Here is a 26,876-nt window from a genome sequence, read left to right as displayed (position 1 = left end):
TCCTGGCCGAGTCCCCGGCTCGGCTCGGCTCGGCTCGTTCCCGCGGCCTCCGCCTCCGCCTCCGCCGTCGCCTCACGCGCACAAAGCTCCCCCACACAGGCCGCGCCGGGAAAAGCGGCCCTCATTGGCGGGCGCGGCCGCGGCGCCGAGCACCGGGGCATGCTGGGAGTCGTAGTCCCCCCAGCCGCCTGCTCTCTCCTGTGGACCAGCCAGCCGCTGAAGGCTTGGTAACGTTGGCGAGCGGGTTAGACGGGCTGTGGAAGGGGGGAAGGAGGGTCTGGGGCTTGGTTTTCCTTCCCCCTCTTCCATACCTATTTATTAAAGAGAGAGAGAGAGAATGAGAGAGAGAGAGAGAGAGAGAGAAAGGGGTAGCTACTCTGGCCAATTTGCAAAATCCCTGTTTAGAGCAATACCTATTATTATTATTATTATTATTATTATTATTATTATTATTATTATTATTATTATTATTATTATTATTATTATTATTAATTAGCAGCAGCAGCAGCAGTAGTAGTAATAGTAATAGTATTAGTATTAGTATTATTATTAGTAGTATTAGTAATAGTAATATTATTAATATGTTTGTTTAAAAAGCACCAGGCACAGTCAATCAAAATCATAAAATCATTGACTGGTACTATATAGCAGATACAATTTTTAACCAAAAACCTAAGTATCTGTTAAGTATTGGTGCAATACTAGATATGCTGTCCCTAATAATTACTGTTTTTTGTAGCTCTGATGGTGTTATTTCTGAAATCTGCAACTGCTTATAGTACTGTGTGAAACTTCTGGATATGTTTATGATGATACTATTTTGTTATTATTTTTGCAGTTATTATTTTGTAGACATTTTTTATGAATTATGCAGTTGGCTTTTGGAATTTTTTTTTTAATTGTTAGGGCTGGCTGTATCACACCACCGGCTGATCTATCGTCCTGGGGGGCAAAAAAAAAATAGCAGAACAGAACAGACTAATGCAAAAAGAAACTCCTATTTGTCCCCAGGGGAAATCTAATTTTTCATTTACATTTTGGTTTGAATTCTTGGTTGCTTACAGGATGCACAGAGGCTGGGCCTTCTTTATTCAAGTAATGCAGCTAACAGGCAAACTGTTATAGACTTGAGAGTGGAAACTAATAGTTCTTGTTGGCTTGAATTGTTTGCTTTTTAAAACTACCTCTTTGAAAGAGAGGCGATGTTGACAATAAACAGTGATGGAATAAATAATATTTTTTTACTTAAATGGCAACCTCGGATGTTCGTTATGTATGTAAGAGACTTCAGGACTGACGCCCCTCAGCACTTGAATAACAAATCGCTCTGAGGAGTGCAGCAGCTCCAGCTGCAATCCTGTGCCCATTTTACTCCAAGGGAGATCCACTGGAAGCAGACTTTGGAGCAAATATGCAAGCCTGGTCTCTCTCTGTGTGTGAACATTTCTGTGCTCTGGCATTCCTTTGAATGTAAGAATGTATTGGTAATTAGGTTGAAGTAGAGTAGAATAGAACCAATGTAGCGTCAGGGGTAGAGCGTTGGACTAGGATGCAGAAGACTTAGGTTCAAATTCCTGCTCAACTCGGAAAGCTCACTGGGATGGTGGAGGCACTGGTACATCCACTCCTTACATATCTCACATACCTTGGAAACCCTGCTTGGGTTGCCAAGTGTTGAAATCGACTTGATGGCACATGAGATAACCCAAGAGTAGAATAAAGTGGAACGACTGCATCCCAGGACTTGGGGACAAGGAAGCATATTGATGCATTGGCGTACCCTTTAAGCTATTGCACAGAGGGGCCGATAGAATTTTGGTGGGTGAAATGGGTCAGCCTATCAATGGAGTGGCTCAAGAAGAGTTTGTGCTCCAGCAGTTCCGATCAGCTTGGTGGCGCATGGGCGGGCAGTCTCTGTTACTGAGGAAGAGGTAATTGGAGGGCTATATCTGGGGTCAGACCAGAGGAAGTTCTTCCGGGCAAATAGGCTTGAAACGAAACAAAAGAATTTGGAGGAGAAGAGGAGGCAAAAGATTTAACAGTTTTCACTTTTAAAATATTGGTTTGCAGTGTGCATAATCAAGTTTATTGCAATCCGCCTGGTGCTGTGGATTTAAAAAAAGGCTTACATTTCGAAAAGTAACATTTTAAATGTGTTTTAAGCCCCACTGATTTCAGAGGGTTGCAACCTAAATCAGTATTGTTGGCGGCGAGCAGAGCTGTCATAAGTAATGCTGATCACATACCTCTTTGAAATAGTATAGAAACAAATGGCTGAACACATGAATCAGATCTTTTCCTCCTTGCGATGTGAGCTGACATTAGAAATACATGCCTCTGATAGGATACAGACAAGATAGCAAGTCAGGATTCAGATTTCTCATTTGTAGCACATCAATCTACATCATTTCAATTAAACGTGTACACACACAGGGCTGATATGTGGAAAATGCCTTTAATTATGAACAAACTGCATTTAATTACCAATGCATTGTGCAAAGACGGGGAAACAGGGAGATTCTGGAGGATTGATTAGAGCTTCTGTCTCAGGTTCTGATTTTAGATACTGGGTTTTGGCAGTCCTAGCAAGAGATTACAATACATACAATAGTTTCTAATATAATATTGGATGGAAAATACACAGGAAATCATTAGCAATTCAATCTGCTTTTGCTCACATGCAAAGTGTCTGAAGTAAATACACTTGGGAATTAAATCTCTTGCCTGGGCACTATGAAGGGGGGGGGACCTTGAAATTTATTTGCAAGCAGCAACAATGGTGGCTAAAATAAATAGCAGTGTGGATTAGGATACGTATGAAAGCAGCAATGCTTCTTTACAAGCATTATCAACTAATGAAACATGATAAAGTAGCGGAGAAAGAAGACAGCTCTGTGGAAGATTTATACAACGGAGGCTGGGTCTTCAAATTTCTATCTTATGCAATGTAGTCTCCGGCACAACCAAATAAACAGAGTGCTTGTATTATCTGAAGGTATCCATCGTGGTGTAGTGGATAAAGTGATGGACAAAGACTCTGGAAATCAGGGTTTAAATCCGTACTCAGCCATAGAAAGTCTCTGGGGGAATGCATGTGGTAAAAACACCCTTAAAATATCCCACTTACCTTGAAAGCTATAAGGGTTGCTATAAGTTGTTTCCAACTTGACGGCACACAACTAATTTGTTTTATCTGAGTTCTTGAAGAATTGGATGATCGCAAGACTCATTGAATTAAAATATAGAAACCCATCAAAAATAAAAAGGAGCTATAAAAGACTTTCTTCAGTTATCCTTTTTTAGAGACCTTCTCCCATTTATTGATATTATTGAAACATAATATGTAAGCTGGACGGGTTAAAAACACATGGTTTGACACAGACACCTTAAAGACTAACTGCTGTACTTCAATGTAAGCTTTCGTGGAATAAACCCACTTCTTCAGACATGAGGGAAAAGACAGACACTACACAGTAAGCATTTATCCAAGGCTCCAAGATAAAAGGATAGTGGTATTTGGTTTCATTTCACACCTAGTCATGGTTTAAGACTGCTGTTTGGTATTCAGTTCTTTTGAGGCTTGGTCCTGTAAACAGCAACAATGATGAAAGGAATCAAAAGGAAAAAGAACATGCGGTGATGTAGAGAATGACAGACTTTACCTTTGAGCCTTGTTCTGAAAGGGTAGGTCTGCTTCGCTGGGAAAGAAAATAATAGTATACAACACAATATCACATTGGGTAATGGCTTAAGAAACCTTGGCTAATATTTAATCTGTTGAGATGTGTGTTTATGAAATGACACATTAAATGGCTTGGGATTTCTCAACCTTCCTGTATCCTCTTTATTCACACCTCCTTGGGAGTGAGTCCCATTAAGTTTTCAGAGAAGTCTCAGACTTACTCCCAAGGAGGTATGAATAGAGTCCTGAAGTGGAGAAGCAGATCCGTGCTAGACTGATCTACATGATTTCATTTACTTCTGCCAATAGGCAACAGAAGATGGAATGAAGTTAAGACAGACCTTTGCAGCACAAACACAAGAGTGTATTGTGGTACCTAAGAAATTGTCAAATTTAATTTGGCATTACATACCATTTTTCTCAGCAGGATGCTTTTCCAACGGCAGTTTCCTTTTGCGTATTTCTAAGATACACTAGGCTTAGTTCCTTCTTAGCATTTAAAAGAGGAGACCCTGGAACATTAATAAAAAACCCCGTTATAATTGTAATGCCTGTGGTACAAAACGTACTCTCCTCCAGTTCACCTTATTATCACCATCATACTCATGACAGCGCACACAGTAGCAGTAGCAATGGCCAGCACGTGACTCACGAGATAATTTATTTATTATCATTGATTTATTTAAAATATTTTTATCCCACCTTTCTCCTTAAAAAGACCCAAGGTGGCTTACATCATTAAAAAAACCTAGTATTTAAAACTAAAAACCATAAGAACATAAATATTAAAAAAGAATTAAATGAGTATTATATTAAAATGGTAACTGTGATCAATATTAATACACTTTTAAAACAACAGAGCACACAGTCCATTTAAAATCCCTCTCAGATTACCAGACATTAAGGAAAAGTCTGCCTTAAGAGAAAGGTCTTTGCTTGCCTGCAGGAGGACAGCAAAGATGGGGCCAGTCTGGTCTCCAGAGGCAGGGAGTTCCAGGGTCTAGGAGCAGCCACAGAGAAGTCCCTCTCCCATGTCCCAACCAAGCACACCTGTGAGGGTGGCAGAATGGAGAGAACGGCCTCTCCCGATGATCATATCACCCGAGCAGTCTCATAATGGGAGATATAGTCTTTGAGGTAGATCAGACCCAGGCTATTTAGGGCTTTATAGGTTAAAATCAGCACTTTGAATTGTGCCTAGAAATGGATCAGCAGCAAGTGGAGTTGCTGTAACAGGGAGTTATATACAGTATTCCCTGTAACCAGCCCCAGTTAACAATTTTGGACCCTGTGAAGTTTCCGAACACTTTCCAGTGGCAGCCCCATGTAGAGTGTGTTACAGACGAGATATAACTAGGACATGTGTCACCGTGGCCAGATTGAATCTCTGGAGAAATGGGTGCAGCTGGTGCTCCAGTTTTAACTATCCAAAGGAACTCCAGGCCACTGCTGAAACCTGGGCATCCAGGCTCAGAGATTAATCCAGAAACACTCCCCAAGCTGCGGACCTGTGTTTTCAGAGGGAGTGTAACCCCATCCTCAACCCTGAGTGCTCACTGGAAGGACAGATCCTGAATCTGAGGCTCCAGTACTTTGTCCATCTCATGAGAAGAGAAGACTCCCTGGAAAATACCTTGATGTTAGTAAAGTGTGACGGCAAGAGGAGAAGGGGACGACAGAGGATGAGATGGTTGGACTGTGTCATCGAAGCTACCAGTATGAACTTGACACAACTCCGGGAGGCAGTGGAAGACAGGAGGGCCTGGCGTGCTCTGGTCCATGGGGTCACGAAGAGTCGGACACGACTAAACGAGACGAGGTAACCCCATCCAGCCCAGGCTACATCCCTATTCCTTGATCTGGTTTTTGACTGACAAGGAGCACCTCTGTCTTTTCTGGGTAACATTTTAGCTCATTCACCCTTATCCAGTCCATGACTGACACTGATTTAGAACCGAAACAGCTTCCTTGGATTTCGATGAAATGGAGAGATAGAGTTGGGTGTCATCCGCAGACTGGTGACAGTGAACTCCAAAACTCTGGACCACCTTTCCCAGCGGTTTCATGTCGATGTTAAATAGCATAGGGGACAAAACAGAACCCTGAGGGACCCCACAGGCCAATAGACAGGGGGTCCAACAGGAGTCCCCCAGCACCACCCTCTTGAGTTCTCCCTTCCAGGAAGGACTGGAGCCACTGTAAAACAGGGCCTCCAGGCCCCATCCCAGAGAGATGGCCCAGAGGGATACCAGGGTTAATGGTCTCAAAAGCTGCCGAGTGGTCCAGTAGAACCAACAGGGACACACTCCCCTTGTCCAGATCCCAGCGTAGGTCGCCCATCAAGGCGACCCAAGCGGTCTCTGTCCCATCACCATGACGATCACTCATTAAATGAGGACAGACACCCACATAACAATCAAAATATCTAAAAGGCTTCACTGCAAAAGAGGTGCAGTTATCCTACATCAAGTTGCACTTACAGTGTTAAGCCTTTGTTATTAGAGTCAAAGTCAAGCAGCAAAACGTTACCCTTATGTTTTCAGCAATCTCTGCCCAGTGTCAACCAAAAAAAGATTCTAGGTAGGGAATACTCTTTCTGTTCCATGAACGTCACTTATTGTTCTTGGAAAGTATGCAAAAAAAAAAAAAAAAAAAAAGGATTACAAAAGCCCCACTACTTCCAATTGCTTCCTTTTTGTCCTGACGGTTCAGGTGCTGTGAAGTGTGGGAAACCTCATGGATCAGGAACCATGGCGTCGCACATTCTTGATAAAATTCACTCTGTTTCATGCAGTTTAAACTGCTCAGGTGCTTCATAAAACACATCTAGAAGGCATCTGGGTTTAGAATGAGCCACATCAGTTTTGCTATTAGCGTCTTCTCTTTACGACTGATTTGTTAAATGCTTTATAACCCATTCATTAAAACTCTACATTTTTTCCCCAAACAGAAACCTAGCAAACTACAAACATTCAGAGCTCAAAACAGAATTTGACAGGTCATTAAAAAAAACCAAACCAACACAACCCTATATGATTACCATATTTTTCACACTATAAGACACACTTTTTTTCCACAAAACAGGGGGATGGAAAGTCTGTGTGTCTTATGGAGCAAAGAAAACATTATTTTTTCCTGTTTTCTTCTCCTAAAAATTTGGAGTGTCTTATGGAGAGGTGCATCTTATGGAGCGAAAAATACAGTACATGTATTGTCATTCTGCAGACCCTATTAATAATAATCTGGTGCTGTCAAGTCAATTCTGACTGATGGTGACTCTTTTCAGGATTTCCAGGTAGAGGAAACTCAGAAGTCGTTTGCCATTCCCATCTTCAAGGGATGCTCTGGGACTGTACAGCTTACCCAAGGCCACACAGACTGCTTCTAGCTAGCCTGGACATCATATTAAATGGAAGTATATTCTGCAAAATACTGACTGGAAAAAATCATAGAAGGAATGTATAGATATAAGTCAATGAAATTACATTTAATGTTTATGTAAGGTAAATATGTATACTTTTTAACCACAGCATTTGAACGGAGAAGCAAAACTTTAATACTACATGAGTATTAGTCTCTTAGAAATAGACTGAACAACTAGAAAGATAAAATATACCTGACCCCTTTGCCAGTATTTGAATGATGTTTCAGAAGGTTTCAATGAAATCTGATTGATATCGTTCAAATACAGTACAGTTATCTCCTGATTGTTCTACAGTAAGAAGCAAAAGCCACAAAAGTCAAAAAGCTATTGAATGCAAAGTATACAGTTTAGAACAACAGCATAATATGCAATAATACCATTATCCTTCCAGCATTGCTACCTCATGAGCAACACCCAGGATCTTATATTGGAAGCCCGATTTATGCTTTTATGGGGTGGATATTTGGTGAGATGTCCAAAACCATACTAAGTTCAACTCTTAGCTGTAACATGGAGAACGAAATCCTTCACACATCTGTTATAAAGGCACTTCCTCACTGCTACAGCTTTTCTCTTAACATACGAGGAAATGGAATTTGCAAGGCTGTTTTTAAAATGTTTAACACAAACTATGTTTAACACAGAGCCCTTTTTCACATGAAATAGGGGAAAAAAGCATAAAATTGTTTTGGATACTACCATTTTCCAGGAGGAACACACGAGACTCGCTTAAATTCAGTCTTCTATCTATACTGTACAACTATGAAAGGGCTAATTTCAAAAGTTCTGCCTGGTGTTAAATATTTTGCAGCAAAAACAACAGCACGGCCTCACACCTGACAGGTTTATTACAGATTTGCTGTATTTTTAAGCAGCATGCTTTATTATAGCGCCAGATTTTGAGGGCACACACAGTCCCTGAAGGCAGAACAGGAGCAAGAGATACATTATGCAGTATATATAGTGGGTTGAGATGCATGCAGTGAACAGGGGACGGTTTTAAATACAGCATGTTTTCAAAAGCTCTTTCCAGCATCTCGCCAGAGATTTGTGACAGGATGCAACGTCTCATCGCCCTACCAAGTGCGAGGATGATTCCTTGCAATTGCCACTGCTTAATATTTCTGCACTTAAGTTCTGTGTATCCAGGAAAGCTCAGGCTATAATAAATGTCAGAATTTTCAAGTGTGCCGCAAATTTCTGTGGCATGACAGGAGCAAGACGAAGAGTGTGCCTTTTTTGCACCAAGTCTCCTTGACAGCAATATTACTGTTACTTCCTGTTTTTCAAGTGTTTTTTCTGGATTCAGAAAAAGAGCTAAAAGAACACGAAGTTGCCGGGTCGCATCTCAGTCTACCTTAACTCTTTGGCCCGCATACAAGCCGCGCTAGAACTGCGAACGGTATCCTTTGGCTCCGCTTCCTAAGCCCCGCCCCCTGCCTTACACCCGGCTCCTATTGGCTGCGGCCCCAACAGCTCCTCCTTCCCACGCGAGGAAGGAAATAGAGAGTCTGAGGGGTTGGTGGTAGAGCAGCTCTTTTCCTCCTCCCCTGTTTCCTGGTGGCGCAGGGCCTGATGGGAACATCCGGAGCTTCAGGAAGAGACGGAAGGGGGCCCGTTGTGTTTGGGTGGGTGGGGGAGGGGAAGGGAGAGGGCCGCATCCCTGGGAACAAGGTGAGCGAAAACCACCTGGCTTTTTAAAAAGAAACTTATTGTTTTTCTCTTTTAGGTGTAAATAGCCACTTATATCTATAGAATGCAGACGTTTGTGTCGGCTAGATCTGTATAAAGGTACATCTGCACGGGTAAATAGATGCGTGTATGCAGGTTCACACGTGCACTGGTGGCGTTATGTCTGTTTCTCTCTCGCAGGGGAGCCTTCTGTGAGGTGGTTTCCGGCTTAGGACTCTGGCCTTTCAGGGGAGGGGCTGTCTGGAGTGCTAGCAAGCCAGGAGGTCGAGGGAGCTTCCCCTGTGCCAGGGGAGACGGATCGTGTGTGTGTGGAGGGGCTGATGGGTTTGCATGTCCTGCCAAGCTTCCCCTGTGCCAAGGGAGATGGATTCTGTCTCTCTGTGTGTGTGTGTGTGTGTATGTATCTATGGAATACAGACGTTTGTGTCGGCTAGATCTGTATAAAGGTACATCTGCAGGGGTAAATAGATCCGTGTATTCAGGTTCACACGTGCATTGGTGGCGTTATGTCTGCTTCTCTCTTGCAGGGGAGCCTTCTGTGAGGGGGTTTCCAGCTTAGGACTCTGGCCTTTCAGGGGAGGGGCTGCCTGGAGTGCTAGTGTTAACCCCGAAAATCGAGGCAATTCTCCGGCAGAGGGAGCTTCCCCTGTGCCAAGGGAGACTGATCATGTGTGCGCGGGTGTTTGAATGTATGTATGTATGTATGTGTGGGGCTGATGGGTTTGCGTGTCCTGCCACTTGGCCTTGGGCAGGCTACACGGCCTCAGAAGGAGGGACTGGTAAGCCGCTTCAGAGTACTTTGTACCTACCTAGAACACCTTGGCTGGATTTCCATGAGTCAGAATCGGCTCGGCGACTGAGACTTATTATTAGGCAGCCCTTGGGGGTTCTGAGGACCAGATAAAAGATTGCAGGGATCTGGTGGTGAGTCTGTATGCTGAGGTTCTGTTTGTTCCTAGACAGCAGGGCTAATGGTTAAAAGAGGTTGCGCCTATTCCTTTTAAACATTTTTTTTCTTTTGTTTTGGGACACAACCCCTCCTGAGCTTCCCCAGTCTTCCCTGCTCGGCATCCCTTAAAACCCTGTCAATCAAAGCCTCATCTGAAAGCTTGGGATAGCAGATGATTTGGGGTACAGACCATTAGCTGGTAGGCAAAGCAGCTGGTGATGTGAGAGTCTCGTTCCTAATAAGAAAATGAGCATTTGGTAATTCAACATAATTATATCACTTTCAAGTGTTCAGAGTACTTTATTTGAGCTTTATATTTGTGATTCTTATTAAAAAGGACTGTTATCTCTTCCCATAAAATATGTCACATTTGTCTCTGTTGAATTTGACTTCTGTAAACTTCCAGTTATGAAGCCTCAAAAAAAGGGCTGTGTTTGTGTGTAATTTTCTGTGCCTTTGCTAATGTTTAATTGTTTTCAAAGCTCAGTTCTTTTGCTATCTACTTAACTTATTGGGATTTTATTTCTTGTGGAAGAATATTGTTTTTGGTTTACACCACTGTATGGGCTGTTTGTTTATGTTGAGTTTCTTTTTAGATTCTAAAGGTATCTTCTGCTTGAGTCAGCAAGTCGGCTAAAATCATCATATGTTAGAGAAGTATTCTGCGGTAGGGTCGTACAAGCCTATTCTATGTAATTAGGCTTTTTCTATGTTGGAAACACACTTCTTTTTTTTTAACATGTGTTGTGAACCATCCAGACAAATTTGTGTTAATGAGTGTTACATAAAGAAAGTAAATAATAACTTAAGTAGCTTCACTGATGCAAAGCCTCTAGATTAGCTGGGCTTTAAAAAGAAGGTTATAAACATCCACAGAGGTTAGTTCATTTAACAGACATTAGTATGCATTCGAGGTTAACAGGGTCCATGACCGAATTTGAATCCCTCTGTCAGACAACGGTATTTACAGTTATCTGACTTGGTATAAAGCTGCTTCCTGTATAGATGTAACAGGTGAAGAGTGTCACCTTTGTGTCCTGCTTGTGAACCTCTCTAGGCATCTGGATGACTACTGGATAACATTATCATAGGTTGGATGTAGCAAGGTGGTCCTTAGAGAAGTGTTCAGTTCATGCATAGAAGGTCCTCCCACTCCTTGGTTACTGAATGTGATGGGGAAAAACGTCTGTTTGCAGAAATTTTCTCTGTCACAAGGAGTATCAAGAACACAGCTTCTGAGAATTATTGTGATTCCTGCTTCAGCAACATGAGCAGAAGGGCAAAGATCCTAGGATGCTTTCTTCTTCTTTTTTTTTAAACTTTCACTAATATTTTCCAGAAATCTTATACTCTTAGAATGGCAGAGCTGGAAGGGACCCTAGCAGTCATTGAGTCCAGCTTCTGTCAAGGAGGCCTAGTGGGGACTTGAACTCCCAGCCTCTGGCTATGCAGCCGGAGACCTAAGCCACTGAACTATCCACCAGGTCTGATGTTTAACATGCTAACCCGTTGTGGTGTCTGTACCTATTTTGTGACATTCCACTTACATTGTTTGTTGCTCTATTGCAGTGGTCCTCAACCTTGGGCCTCCAGATGTTCTTGGACTTCAACTCCCAGAAATCCTAGCCAGCAGAGGTGGTGGTGAAGGCTTCTGGGAGTTGTAGTCCAAGGAAATCTGGAGGCCCAAGGTTGAGGAACACTGCTCTATTGGCTTAGGTAAATCACTGTTATAGAACAGCAGTAGTCAACTGAACATTTTTCTTTGCGCTCAGCCATAGACCAAACCAGACTCCAAGAGACCATGGCCTTTTACAGCTGCAACATATTCCTTGCGGTAGCTCGGTCCAGGTAAGAAATCAATCTTAAATTTATTTCTGTGGATTATAAAATAGGGGTGGCTCAGTTGTTCAAAGGTATGAAAAGTGCCTTGTTGTTACATGTCTGGGTTATCAGAAGAAACTGCTTTTGAAAAACTAACTGGAATTTATTTTAAAAGTCTTGACATTTCAAGGTCAAGGCCCATGACCCTCACGCTGATTCACTTATCTGTGGTCTGAAAATATTAAAAGAAAAATATTTATATATTTATTAAATTTCTATCCCACCCTTTTAGACAAAGTCTACTCTGGGCGGGTTTCATTAAACATTGTAAGCTAAAACAGTTAAAAACAATTCAAAACAATAGTGATTAGTAATGCTTAGTAATGCTCAAGATGGGAAAACAGAAAATTATAATAAAAATAAAGTCAAGTATTGACAGGAGGGAAGGCCTGCCTAAAGAGCCATGCTTTTAATGAATTTCTAAAGGTGAAACTAGCACAACTGGCCGCTAGAATAAGCCAGAGACCATGCTATGTATTATTGTTGTTTAGCCATTAAGTCGTGTCCCACTCTTCATGACCCCATGAACCAGAGCACGCCAGGCCCTGTGTAGCATTCACTATTCAGGCTATGTATAGCATTCACTATTAAAATAGCATTTACTATAATCTGTGTTTTTCGGCATATTCCGGGGTCTGACTTTGAGCTCATCCCCCCACAGATACGGCGGTGGGGGGGAGACTACTGTATTTTATTCTGTGAATGACAAAGTTGGTTTTCTCTTCCAGGGGACCTCATCTGCTTGTACACTCCAGCTTCTCTCCATTTTCTCCGTCGGCTGCCTTTGTTCAGCTGGTGGATTCACATGTTAGCCGGGCACACCTGAAGGACTCTGAGGGCCAGCCGCTGTTTGGTTGCACGCATCCAGGCGCTGCGTCGCCTCACTTGCTGAGCAAGCCGACGCGAATGCTCCACTCCTCTGCTTCTTGGCACCAAGAGCTTCAGGACAAGCCTCCACCCAATGAAAGTACTGCCAAAACGGAGGGTGAGGGGACCAAGGGTCGAGGGGACCAGGCGATGGAGGTTGCCAGGAGGTCATTACGCCAGAGGGTTGTCGAGGAACTGAAGCACTACTATAATGGATTTCACTTGCTTTGGATAGACACGCAAGTTGCTGCTAGGATGGTGTGGAGGCTGTTACACGGGCAAATCCTCACTCGCAGGGAGAGACGACGGGTGAGCACTCTCTTTCCTTGTACGAGCGCTGGCACAGTAACGAGTGTCACTGAGTGGATTTTTGCTGGCAGTGGTTCCTTCCGACTGGACGGAGCAAACAACCTCTCCTTTGGGCCCCTGTGACGCCAGAAGGCCCCCACCCTCCTAAGCCCTGGGTGGCTGGTTGGTTGGTTGGTTGGTTGGTCGGTCAGCCTGCCTAATAAAGGTACAGGCAGGACTTGTGCTATGGTTGGTTGATGTGCTCTTTCCAAGTTCTTCTTCCCTAGACCAATAAGGGCACGGCATTTGCTTTGGTGGTTCAAACGGTGCTGCCCAGGACCTGTTGCCCCTTGGGAATCCAGCTACCCTGGGCGTGACTATGTTCCCATCTTCCCTCTGTTTCTAGAAAGCGATGGCCCTTGTGCAAGCTACGGGTTCCCCGCTCTGCCAGTGGCAACCTAACTTTTCGGCCAGACACGCCTGATGGATATTAATCTTATTGCTGTCTTAGAACTGCAGGGCTGGAAGGGATCATCGAGTTCAGCCCCTGTCAAGAAGGCACAGTGGAGGCATCGATCTCCCGACCGCTGGCTCTGCAGCCAGAACCCTAAGCCACTGAGTTATCCAGCAGCTTGTTATAGAAAACATGGGCTTCTGGTCCATTTGGACTTTCAAACAGTGAACAAAACAGGTTGATGCTAGGGATGGGGAAGGCACTGAGGAAGCAGAGCTGCAACTCCGAGAATATCCTCTTTTTCTATCTGCCCTCCCAAGCCCCTTAGCCAAGTGACTGTGGGCAGAGCTATGGTGCTGTTGTCTTGCCTAGCAGATGGAGCAGGATTTGCTCTTAAAAGGGAAAGCGTGGAAGAGGCCTTGCTGCCCGTTTCTATTTCAATGTGAAATCCCCAATTTCTGTCCAACACATGCATGTTGTTGTCCTCTGTGTGTCTGTGTGTGTGTGTGTGGGGGGGGGGAATGTGACATTCTTTGCACATCTTGAAAGAGAACAATAAAATTATGTAAGATTATACGGTGAGGGTATTCTCAGATGCCACGTTGAAATGGTCTGTTTTGTTGCATGTGTGTGTGGTCCAAAGCCCCTAGGCTTAATATATTCGCAAAGGCTTTCACGGCCGGGATCTGATGGTTGTTGTGGGGTTTTCGGGCTCTGTGGCCGTGTTCTGAAGGTTGTTCTTCCTGACATTTTGCCAGTCTCTGTGGCTGGCATCTTCAGAGGACAGCAAGAACTAGAATTTCTTCTAGAATTTCATCACCCATCTACAGAAAAAGACAAAAGCCTATCTCATAGCCATAAATACTCCACTCCCAAGCCAACTACACCAGAGCACAGAGTGCTGTCCTCTGAAGAGGCCGGCCACAGAGGCTGGCGAAACGTCAGGAAGAACAACCTTCAGAACACGGCCAAAGAGCCCAAAAAAACCTATAACAACCCCTAGGTTTACGTGGTTCCCCCTTTCCTTCAGCAATGTTGGTGAGAAGGAAACAGGAGGATTGTTTTTGCTTCCATATTTTAAGCTAGCTCTTGCTACTTGTTATGTTTGTATTGGAGAAGAGGGGCGGGAGGAGGCAGTTCCAAAGTTTCGGCGGACAAGATTAACAGAGCTTAGTTTATGTAACGTGGCTATGTTGGTCAATGACCATAATAAAGACTGAATGAATGTAATGTGGTGTTGTGCTGGGCCTGGAAATCGTTGCTTGTCCTTTATGCTGGACTGGTAAGGCACTAATTTTCATAACTCTCTTTGATATGATCAAGCCTAATTGCTGTTGATATTGTGATTGTTCTCACTATTCCTGTTTTATTTTTATTTTTTTTAACTTTCCACAACAAATACAAGAATACAAAATACTAATACAATCTAAAACATCATGCACCCCCATATCCACAGGACCCTTTGGAGCAATACTTTTATTACGAACCTCATTTCCAAAATTGTATTGATTGTTGCGTAGAGGCTTTCCCCTTTCCTTTCACTAATACAAATTCAATAAATCTACCCCAAATAGCATAAAAATATTTAAACTTATTTCCCCTCTTTTCATCTTAAGTTCAGTAGTCAATTTATCATTTAACACAATGTCCCATACCTCGTTATACCAATTTTCTAATTTAATATCATTTTTATCTTTCCAGAATCTAGCTATTAATATTCTAGCACTTGTCATAAAATTAGAAATCAATTCCTTTGAGCAATAATCAAATTGTATCTTATAAAAAATTGACAGCAAAGCAATTTTAGAATTAAGTTCGATATCTTTTCCAAATATACCACATATTTCCAAAAAAAATCAGTTTCCAAAATTTCTGAATCAATTTACACTCCCACCACATATGATAATACAAGCCAATTTCTTCATCACATTTCCAACAGGCCTTAGAATAGTCTGAATTTATTATGTTCAATTTCACCAGAGTCATGTACCACCTTAAACTAATTTAATTTTTTCCCTTTATTCTTACTGACATTAATCTTAAAACTCTCATCTTCCAAATTTTTATCCAATCCTCTGTTTTAATTTCTGTCTTTAAATCATGTTCCCAAATTGATTTCAAACCACCTATTTCAGTCTCTTTTTCCTCTTGTTCCAAAATTAGGTTATATATTCTACTTACTACTCTATTCCTCAAAGCATCTTTCTGCATGTCTTCATGTGATGATAGAAATTGTTCATACTTAGTACATTCTCTACATTTGCCATTAATCTTCAACCATTCATTTGTCCAGCTATCTAACTAGATATAATTATACCATGATAGTTTATTAGTTTGAAGTTTAATTATAATCTGATCCTTCAAAAGGATGTAAGGTGGCTTACATCACTAAAGGAGTATTGAAAAGCTAAAACGGTAAGTATACATGTATTTAAAAAGAAATAAAAGATGTACTATATTCAAATGGTAATTAAGATCAGTATTAAAACACGTTTAAAACAACAGAACACAACAGTCCATTTTCGGGTCTGTGGCCGTATCATAAAACTTAACCTAACAGTCCATTTAAAACCCTTCTCAGGACACCAGTTATAAAGGAACAGCCTGCCTGAAGAGAAAGGTCTTTGTCTACTTGCAGGAGGACAGCCAGGATGGGGCCAGCCTGGCCTCCAGTGGGAGGGAGTTCCAACGTCTGGGAGTAGCCACAGAGAAGGCCCTTTCCTGTGTTCTCCCAGCAAAGGCACCTTTGAAGGTGATGGGAGAGAAAGGACTCCCCTGATGATCTTAATACCTGGGCAGGCTCATGGAGGGAGATGCAGTTTTTGAAGTCGCTTGGATAGTTAGCCTTCAGAGCAACCCTTTTCTGCCAATTTCAGTGGTTTTAAGGACCATGCCATGTTTTCAATTTATGCATCTTACCTCTGCAGCTGATGAGGACATCTGCTGATCTCTTCCGGCTTGTCCCGTTTTTGATCTTCATCATTGTGCCATTCATGGAGTTCCTGTTACCTGTATTTCTGAAACTGTTTCCTGAGATGTTGCCCTCCACTTTTGAAACGGAATCTAAAAAGGTGAGTGTTTAAAACACCTTCAGATCTTGCTGCACTCACGGCTCTTCCCCTTCAGCTTTGGACACAAGTGTTACCGTTGGTCTCCCCAGTGGGAAGGGGGAGGCTGATCCAGGATGATGGTAGTGGCCAGAGGTTGTAAAATCAAGTGGGGCTGCCCTTGAAGGTAGTTTGCGAGCGACGGCAAGTGCAAAATGCACTTGGCTTCAGGAAAAAAGTAAAGACCTGGCTCTTAACTCAGGCTTTTCATGCTCCTTCCCATGTTTAATTCAATGTAATAATAATAATAAAGTCTCTAATTTTTGATGAGCTGCATTTTTATGGCTGATGGTTGGTCTGTTGCCATCATGAATCTTGTTATAAATTTAATTCAGGTTGGGGCTTGTCTGCTTTTTTGTTTAATGTTTTGGTGGTTGTTTATTATTGAATTTTGGTATGTGTTGTGGATGTTTTTATTGTAAACTGCCACTAGATGGGCAAGGTAAAAATTGAATTAAATAGATACTGTACACACATACCGTACATACAGGCTGTATGTTCTAAAGCATGCAGTAATTTCTCACTTTTACCGTTACCTGTATTAAAGGAAGAAAAACAAAGGAAGAAACTGAGTGCGAAGCTGGAATTAGCCAAATTCTTGCAGGAGACGATTGCAGAGATGGCCAGAAGAAACAAAGCCACTACAGGGGAAGCGACTCAGCAGTTCTCTTCCTATGTTGAAAAGGTACAGACATCTTAGTAATGAGTGAAACTGTAGTTTGTGTTTGTGGACATACAGAGGAGGGACAGGATCTGTTCTTGATCATCTCAGAGTGCAGGATGCATAATAATATCAGGACAAACCACTTAACTGCTAGAGCAGTACACCAACGGAGCCCATGACCTTAGGAGGTGGTGAGTGCTCCAACGCTGGAGGCCTTCAAGAGAAAATTGGGCCACCCTCTGGTTTGATTTGAATTCCTGTCTTAAGCAGGAGGGTGGACTTGATGGCCTTCTTAGACCCCTTCCAACTCCATTATTCTATGAGTACTCTGTTAAAGGTTAAATCCAATTGTATTCTTAGCTAAAGTTGACCAGTGAGATTTGCGTAACAGATTACATTTTTTAAATAGATTTTTTTTCTAGTTGGGACTAACTAGACAGAAGAAATAATTAATTTCTATTTTATTAACTGCAGCAAGATGAATAATGGCAAACAATGGGAAAGTAAAATATGATTTTCAGGTACAGTGGTGCCTCGCAAGACGAGCGCCCCGTTTAACAATGAAATCGTATTATGATGAACTTTTAGCGATTGCAAAAGTGATCGCTTTACGATGGTTTCAATGGGGGAATTTCGGTTCCCTTCTTTGGGAACCGATTCTTGCAAAACGACGATTTTTGGCCAGCTGATCAGCGGTTTCAAAATGGCCACCGGGTAAAAAAATGGCTCCCCGCTCTTTTCTGGGACGGATTCCTCGCTGCACGGGCAGCGAAAATGGCCACGCTATGGAGGATCTTCGCTGGACGGTGAGTTTCAAGCCCATAGGAACGCATTAATCGGGTTTTAATGCGTTTCTATGGGCTTTTTTATTTCGCATCCCAACGTTTTCGTTCTACTGCGATTTCACTGGAATGAATTAACGTCGTAATGCAAGGCACCACTGTATCTGATTGGTATGATGAAATTTGGAATATAGCTATTAATGATAAACTAACAGGTGATACTAAAATTTTTAAAAAAGTACTGTAAATTAGAATATTTTCAAGGACCTATGAGGAAACTCTATGAACTTTGTTATAATAAAAGTGAAAGGATATTGACCTTCATAAGAAATATTGCAATTTTGGAGGGAATAAGGGTCTCCAGAATATTTATTGGAAAACTGAAAGTATCCATACTGATCAAGATGAAAGAGCTGTGTTATGTTTTAGGTAAAGAAATCAGATTAACCCTAATTATTATGACAAAGTGTTGTTGTTTATTTGTTAATTGTTACTGGGCTTTTTAAAAGTTATGTATTGTTTTAGTTGCTTGATTTTTTTGTGTGTGTATTTGTGTAAACACGTGTGTGTGTGTGTAAATAAAACAAGAGAGCAAATGTTTCAAATGCTATTAAAAGCTCAGCAGAATGAAAGAGATGTCAGTGTGTCCATCATAGCGCAGTTGGGTGCCCAGCGACCTTGCCTAAGGGGCAGGGGGATTCATAACTGCTCTGGGATGGAGGTGGGGGAAGACAGGTGTGTTCCTGCTGCCACGAGGTCTCCTGATTTGTGCAGGTTCGGCACAGCGGCCAGAGCCCGAGCATCCAAGATATTATGCAGTTTTCCAAGCTCTTTGAAGATGAGCTTACGCTGGAACACTTGGAACGGCCACAGCTGGTCATTCTCTGCAAGTTGCTGGAACTGCAACCCATTGGCACCAATAACCTTCTCCGCTTCCAGCTTCTGATGAAGCTCCGGTCTATCAAAGCAGACGACGAGGTGAGAAAGAGCTCCTCGCTGTCACCCCTCCCCATGGTTGCAGGGACGGACGTGGTTAAATCTCCCTCTGCCCCCCCCCGACCACCTTCATCCGTCCTTCCTCTCTGCCATTTATTCCATCTGTCTTAAGAATCAGGAATGGTGTTTGAGGTTGACTGGCTTGTGTTTCACAGCCCCATCCATGAAGGTGAAGAGAAAGCCATGCCTCTGAACTTCCAAGGCCCTATGACTATGGATCTCTGTTGATCTGCACTCGAGGAGGACAGCTTGTGATCTGCCATAAGTAGTCGGACCACAGCATGTATCAGCCCCAGCCAGCATAGCGAAGGGGTATATGTCTCAGTTAAGAGAAAAAGAGGTGGGGGTAAAAATGCAAAGACACTCAAAAAATAATGTACAGGAGGTATTTTTGAAAGCATGCATTACCCAGATAAAAGTAAAGCAAAGCAAAGTGTGACGCTTATATACTTAAAGCACACTCTGGGTGGTTTACAATTTAATTATGCAGGCTACACATGGCCCCTGCAGGAGGTGGGTACTCAGTTTACTGACTTCAGAAGGATGGAAGGTTGAGTGATCAAACTCAGGGTGTGAGCAAAGTCTTGACTGCAGTACTTCTGTTTAACCGCTGCACCACAAGGCCCTTTCATAACAATGGAATAGTTAAATGCCATAGAATTTGCTTGGGTATAGCTTAATGTGACATACAGCATGCACAGCATGTAATATGGCCAAGACTCTACCCTGCTATAGCATAGGTGGTCTAGTGTGCCTTCTGAGGCCCCTGAATTGGGAAGGTAGCTGCCACCTCCTTTCAGCAGCAGGGGAAACAGCTGAACCGAAGGAAGAGCTCACAGAGTCAATCCACCGAACACAGGCTTATGGTGGAATTAGATCAGCTCAGTCACGGCATTAAGAGGCATCTCACGCAGAGAGGTTGAAAGTGAGGCAAGGATTATAAAAAGGGAAGGAGTCAGATTTTGAGAAGAGAGGTTTCTACAGTATGAAAATTTAGTTTGAGTTATTCATGTGCTCCCAGCCTAGTTACTCGGAGAGGGTTGTGCTTCACCAAGACTGATCCGGTAGGTGGTAGGCTAGATCAGGCAAATGGGTTTGCTAATGTGCCCAGCCTCAATGTCTGTGACAGTTCAAGACGTACATAAGCTTTTGCCAATCTTCTGGGTGTGCACCCCTGAAATTTGGCAGACTCAAAGAAAGGGTTCTTAATGAAATTGCTACCTTTTCACTAAGCATCAGCCTTTTAACCAATTGTTTTCACATGCACATTGTTTAAATGTCTGTATGGTTGACTTTGAATGAGCCCATCATAAAATTAAGCTCCGTTTATAATTTAAAACTACAGCTCGGAAGTATCATGTTCAAATTGCCTTTTCCTTTAAGAAATTGAGTCTGGCCGTCCACGTTTTCTGAAGGGGCTGTTCATCGCTTTCTTTTGAAGGATACCCTTTGCCCAGAGGGATGCGGGATGCATTTCTAAAAGAACGCTCACCTCTTCGCTTTTTGCAGATGATTGCCAGGGAAGGGGTCAATGGCTTGAGCGTTTCTGAGCTGCAAGGCGCCTGCCGAACAAGAGGAATGAGGTCCTTGGGCCTTACAGAGGACCAGCTCAAGGACCAGCTCAACCAGGCAAGTACGAGACCCTAGCTAAGGAGAAACAGTATGGGATGTAAACCCGTCTGCATCCATGTTCTTTGGGAGCAGCCGAACTCATAGACAGGGCAACTGCCTCGCTGGCTGTGCACGCCTCCTCTAAACTCAGAAGCAGCACGAGAGGGGATCCCACATGATAGGAAGTGAAAATGGGAGGGAACTAATCTCTTCGAGACCAGCTTGTGAAGTTTTCTTGGAAGCATCAAGTTGGCTGCAGGGAGACTGAAGAGCAGAATGACTGGATAGCTCAGTGGTTTAGATGTCTGGCTGCAGAGCCGGAGGCTGGGAGTTTGATTCCGCCCTGACAGGGGCTGGACCCGATGATCTCTTGGTTCCCTTTCCACCTCTGCAGTTCTAAGAAGAGGATGAGGATCTAGCAAAGTGCTTACTCTCTTAGATGAGGATCAGGGACACATATATCCTTCCATTTGGATTGCAACTGCTAGTATCCCTGGTCATTAGCTATTCTGTCTGGGGCTGGTGGGAGCTTCTGGGTAGCAATGCTCTGGGGGCCTCCTGCTGCCCATTCGGGCTCTACAGGCTGAATCCCAACTGGGGTAACCTTTATTTCTGTTTCAAAATGGTTTGGGGTTTTTTTTATATCTAAGCAATTGGAAAGAATAGAAGCCGTCTGCATAGGATTAGGGAGAGAATAAAAGAAAGGAATTTGGGGATAGAGTGACCCTATCCAAGTTAGTTCTGGACCCAGCCGTGGTGGGGTTGGTCCTGTCGACCATCAGCTTAGCTGTTCCCATCCAGCAGGATCCCTTCACGGTAATGCCAGTGATCTGTGAGCTAATGGGAAGTCAGAGGAGCCGAAATAGCAATAAATAAGTGCTTTGCTTAAATCTCTGCACGCCAGCACCTCCCAGTGGGCTTTGGATAGTCCCACTGCCCTGTCTGTTGGGAGCAACCAGAGAGTGAGTGGCTGTGGGCAGATCTTCCCGGTTTGCCACTTGAAGAACTTGGGCAGGATTTTTCAGGTCAGGTGGTAGAAGCAAGAACGGGGCAGGTAGTCAAGCCAAGATCCAGCCCCGGGCCGCTGTCCAAACAGTCATGTGAACGAGGAGGCTTGCTTGTCTCAGGGAGAAGGTGGCCAAAGTTCCAGCACCCTACAGAGACTGTGGACTTGGGAAATTGTCTTGTTCTATGGAGTGGTGTAAATCTGAGTTTTCACAACCTGCCCCCTCTTTTCATCTCTTTCCCAGTGGCTCGATCTGCATCTAAAGGAAAATGTTCCTCCTTCCCTGTTGTTGCTTTCTCGTGCCTTATATTTGACCGAAGTGAAGCCCAAACCAATTCCTGTGACTCCGGCCGAGGTGAGTGCAGCAGTTCCTTGAAAACAAACGCAGCGTCTCCTGGTTTCCCTGGTGAGCAATGAAGCTGGGAGTTTGCCAGTTATCATGGAGCGATTCCTAAAAGAGCAGCAGGATTACTGTTGAGAGAGGGAAGGGTGTGTGTGTGTGTCTGTGTCTCTTTCTGCTTATAAGGCAGCCTTTCCCCTTCACATGTTTGGGATTACAAATCCCATAAGCAGTAGCCAATTCCACTGTGTGTGTTTATTGCAACATCTAGCAAGCATATACAGGGTTGCAATTTTAATTGTGAGTGTGGGAAAAAGCAGGATTTGGGAATTTGCTAACTCTGTCTCTTCCCCCCTCCCCCCCCCCAAATCTAAAATCATAGCCTTGAACAAGTTAGCTGCGATGTTGGTTCAGGATTGCTAAGGATGCTTCCAGTGGCCTCCATCAGTAATGCCTCCTTAGTGTCCTTGCAGTTTTGCCACTTCTTCTGTGGCTGTTCCCAGCAACTACGAAGCCTTGTCCACGGGTCTTTCTTCCTGCCAGCGTCTTTAAGTGCACAAGCGATGCCCGCTCCTGCTTATGTGATCACATAACCATACAGGGATGCTGCAAAGCCACGTCAACATCGCTGGAAACCTTAAATTTTCCCCTAGATGACCGGAATTGGATGTAGTCGTGCTTAATAGTGACGGCGTGACGTTTTCCTTTCTTTAGCCTCTGAAGACGGAGGAAATAGACGATGAAGATCATGAGACGCTTTTGGATCCTGCTCCCATGGTGCAGGAAAGAAAGGTGAGAAGTGGTATTTAGGCGGGAGAGCACCCTCTTCAGGATAATCGTGCATGGATTTGGTGCACATCATGAGTGCCCGTTCCACAAAGGTGGAATGAGCTTCTCTCGCCTGTGAAGAGGGACCTCCTGGTAGAGACCTCAAGGCATGAGATGCTTCCTGTCTTGCAGAGCAGGTCTCCTGGGAACCAAATTATTTGGGTTCAGCTGTAGTTCTCCTCCTGAATCTTGGATAGGAGTCTAGACATTTGGTTTATTTCTGTTTTTCTTAATTGTTTGAAGAATGAAGAATTTATATTGCAGCCAACAGAGAAATTACCTGTTCCCGGAGTATCAGTCAAGCCTCCTGAAGGAGAGGTGAGTTTTAATTCTAGTAAATACTGCAACGTAAGCCCACTGATCACTCCATTCCCTATTTTAGGATATTACTGGTGGTCTGAAAAAGCAAAATGGGCTTTCATAACGTCAGCATCTTGTAACAGGTTTGTGGCACAGTCCTGTCTACTTTTACATAGCCTTTACTTCTCCAGGTAACCCGTATTTGGAGGAAATAAATTATGTTGTGTTTAGTGGGCTCTGCCCTAGGTAAGAGGAGGCTGTATGTTTTGGGGGAGATCAAAAGAATAGAGGATACCTCTTGTGTTTACTTGGGATAGAAGTTAAGGAACAAGAAGGGTACTATATCATTCTGCCCACATTTACCATGAAGGCAGAAGAAACGGTTGTCTTGCTTTGGGGCATATCACTTCAGCCATTTTTTCCCCTTTGAAACACAACTTTTTGTCTTTTGGAAATTAGAATAAAATTGCAACAAAGGACTGCTGGTGGTTTAGGTCTCTGGCTGTGGAGCCAGATGTTGGGAGTTCGATTCCCCACAGTGCCTCCTTAATAGGGGTGGGACATGATGATCCATAAGGTCCCTTTCAGCTCTTCAGTTCTAAGATGATGTTGATGAAACAAAGTCACATATTCTAAGGATGCTGGCTTGTATTCCTAAAAAACATCCTCCTGCTCAGGGAACAGCATCACTAAAGGTAGCTTAATGAGTTCCAGAAGATAGGCATAGAATGGCCAGTACAGTGGCACCAGGGCTGTAGCCTGGCTCCGAACACAGGGTGATGACCCCCTGTCTCATGCCCCCCCCCCCACAACTGCCACCTTGCACTGGGTATGTGCCTGGGGTGTAAAGGAGTAAGAAGATGGCCAGAACTGTCAGGTGATGGAAAAGAAGTATTATTAACGAATAATAGAGGAGAAGCATGTGTCTAAATGCCGCTAAAACCAGAGCACTCCCCCCCCATCACCAGAAGACAAGTGTGCATTTTCAGTCACCAGAGACTGACCCATTATAAAATCAGCAGAGCAGAGTTTTATGGCTGGCCCCATCTTTGCTCTCCTCCTGCAAGCAAGCAAAGACTGTTCTTTTCAGGCAAGATTTCCCCGAGTGACTGGCTGAGTGGGATTTTGAAATGGATCCTTATTAGAGATGGGGGTATTCGTATCCAAATATCCCTGCACAGGTGGTGATAACGAGGGTCCAGCCCCATGGGGTTGGGCGGTCCACTCACTGACCCCCTGCGGATGAAGACGGCGCGATTCTACCAATGGCTCTGCAGCGCGCAATCTGCTCACCACTCTAGGCAGGAGGACAAGTCCTTGCCGCAAGGTCGAAGCGTGGCGAGTGGATCGTGTGCTGCGGTGCCATTGGTAGAATCGCGCCATCCATGGTGGATCGGTGAGAGGGCTGTGAATGCCACCTGTGCAGGAATATTCAAATACAAATACCTCCATCTCTAATCTTTATGCTTTACTGTTTTGACTGTGTTTTTAGGATCACTTTTGTTTGTGATTTCTCAGACGGGTATTTGTTTGAACCTTTTCAGTATTCGTATACTTACTGTTTTCAGCTTTAAGTACTGTATTGTCTTTTAATAATGTAAGCTGCTTCTGGTCTTCTTTTAAGGAGCAAGGCAGGAATTTTTTTTAAAAAATAAACAGATCAATGGCTACATTTCAAAGGTGCTGCAGCACAAGAGGGATATAAAGCATCGAGTTACATGCAGTTCTCCATGGACACACTGACTTAGAAACAAGGGCCACTGGAATCACATGAGGCTTGGTTCTGTGTGCGATGTGTCTATTTCGGGGATGGGACCGTCCGCTTCATTGTTTCAGAAATGTATGTCGGTTTCTTTGGCTACTTGTATTTTTTTCTCTCTTCTAGACAAAGATGGAAGCTTCTCAGAGCAACAAAGCTAGCGCTAATGGAGTCTAGCTATTTCCATCAACAAGGACCTGGGCGCTTGAGGAATGTCTCTGCCCCTGATATGAAATTGCCGAGACTACAGCCCATTCTTGTAGACCAGCTCCTTTTCCACGCACAGTTTCCTGTCCCCTCTCTCTCTCTTCCCTTTTTGATCTGCTCTTGGTGATATTGTTCGCATCTCACCCAGGCCAAAAAAAAAAGAAGAAGCACTTTTGATATAGTGGAACCTCTTTATCTATTCTATCCTGAGTAAATTAACTTATTTTTGTAGATATGTATATAATCTTACAAACTGGAAAAGCTGTAACTTAAGCGACATGGTCGGATGCGAAGATTTGTATTTCTTAAAATTTTAGTAAAGCAGTGAATTGTTATTACTTCCGCTTTTTAACATATTTTTTTTTACAAAATCAGCTTGGGTGCAACACACTTTTCTGAGAACAGTATAGAATGTTGTGCTTGTCAGTCCATAAGGTGATGGTGTGGGTGTTTAATTGGCTTACAGTCTGATCCTAGATATATTACTTTGGAAGTAAATTCTGAATGACTGGTTTTTGGAGAAGGGTGTATTCAGTGTGGCACAATATCAGAGGAAAAATCAATCAGCAGTTAAAGTAGTATCTTTGATTCCCATTTAGTACATAAGGAGGATGGAACCCAATACAAGTTTCATTGCATTTCCTGCGGTAGTACGTACAGATCCTTATTATTCTCTCCTGACTGTTAAATTTTGTTAAAAGACAGTCCTACTCCAGTGATTTTCATTTGTGCGCTCCACAAAAGGCCAGCACCATGGCAGTGCACAGCAGTGGGGTCGAAACTGCTTTATAGTTTAATCCATCTGAAGTACAGATTCAACTAGAAATAACCGGACAAGCCCGTAGCCATTAGTTGCAACTCTGTTACCTACTTTTGTTGAGTTTTGAAAGTTGAATTTAACTTAGAGGGCTGTAAGGAAGCATTAAGAGTTTAGAAGTTCTTTACTGCTTGGGACTGTAGGATCGTTATCCTCTTATTTGGTCTGCCCAGCCTAAAGAGTGAACTAAAGCTACTAGACTCTGATTCAGCATATTTTTGCTTGCATAACTGTAGCTAAGTAATGCATAGCGTAAGGCTTGCACCTAGAGTAAAAGACACTGTCTCTCTTTTGGAGGGTAGTTAGTCATAACTTTGCTTTGTCTCTAGAAGGATGCCACCCTGGTAGATGGGAGAAAAGAATTACGGGACAAAAACACTTATCTTGTCTATTTTGAGGCTGTATCTTTTCATCCTTGTGTTTGGCTCTTTTAAAACTTACTGTAACATTTAAATCGTATTTGTTGTCCTAGGCATATGGGGCCAGTCTTGTAAATCAGACTAACCCAGTAACACATCCAATTGGCCAAGGAGACTCCAAGCTCTCATTTTGCAAAACTCGAGGTCCTGTGATAAAAGGACCATTTCCTTTGCTTAGAAACACATCTGTTTGGTGTGTTACAAATGTTAAAAATTTGTACATCACACCTGGGAAACTGGCTGAAGGGCTCTGTCTGGGCTGGACCCATCCAATTAACAGCCATGATGTGCCACTGTGTCTCCTGATTGTGTTATGTGCACCAAGGTGAGCTTTTTGGGTTAGGCACATCATGTGGCAAGCTCAGCTTGTTCCCACTTAAAAACACCTTCACACAGGCAGCTGTAAACAGAGTTTGTTCTGTATACCTTGTTGAAGCTGCCCTTAAAAAAAAAAGTCAGATCCCCCATTTGTGCCCACCTAATGCCTGGCACTCATCATTGATCACACCCTGCATGTACAAATGAGCCGTGGTGGCCCTCCAGGTGTTGCTGGACTGCAGCCACACAGGGCTGATGGGAGTTGTAGTCCAGTCACATCTGGAGGATATCCAGTTGCCTACCCCTATCTCCAGTCATTCATGGCTGCAAAACACTTTTTTTTTTACACTAGAAACTGAAAAGAGATGGCTTTTTTCAAGCCTTTCTCAGAAGCTTATGATCATTCCCGGGAAAGGGACAGGAAGGAAGGACAGCTTGGTGAAACAGTGTTTGATGTCTGTGTTAGAAGCAAATTCTCCGTAGAA

General features: G+C 43.3%; 1 protein-coding gene across 6 annotated transcripts; it reads left to right on the top strand.

Moving 5' to 3' along the window:
• The first annotated feature begins 203 nt into the window (after positions 1 to 203).
• On the top strand, positions 204 to 25,175 carry LETM2 (leucine zipper and EF-hand containing transmembrane protein 2). Of its 6 annotated transcripts, none has more exons than XM_072978920.2 (11): positions 204 to 227; positions 11,520 to 11,595; positions 12,357 to 12,804; positions 16,165 to 16,308; positions 16,892 to 17,029; positions 18,565 to 18,768; positions 20,296 to 20,415; positions 21,648 to 21,758; positions 22,458 to 22,535; positions 22,815 to 22,889; positions 24,757 to 25,175. In XM_072978920.2, the coding sequence occupies exons 2-11, from the start codon at positions 11,549 to 11,551 to the stop codon at positions 24,805 to 24,807; spliced, it is 1,416 nt and encodes a 471-aa protein (XP_072835021.2). In that variant the 5' UTR covers positions 204 to 227; positions 11,520 to 11,548; the 3' UTR covers positions 24,808 to 25,175. The 6 variants fall into 6 exon arrangements, with proteins under 6 accessions (XP_072835021.2, XP_020635949.3, XP_020635945.3 ...); XM_020780290.3 differs by lacking the exon at positions 204 to 227 and adding an exon at positions 8,641 to 8,780; XM_020780286.3 differs by lacking the exon at positions 204 to 227 and adding an exon at positions 8,795 to 8,911.
• The last annotated feature ends 1,701 nt before the right edge of the window (positions 25,176 to 26,876 follow it).

The sequence above is a fragment of the Pogona vitticeps genome, chromosome 8, assembly GCF_051106095.1.
Source record: "Pogona vitticeps strain Pit_001003342236 chromosome 8, PviZW2.1, whole genome shotgun sequence".
NCBI classification, from domain to species: domain Eukaryota; kingdom Metazoa; phylum Chordata; class Lepidosauria; order Squamata; family Agamidae; genus Pogona; species Pogona vitticeps.
Note: the sequence above shows the minus strand (reverse complement) of the source record. Positions and strands in the feature narration are given on the sequence as shown.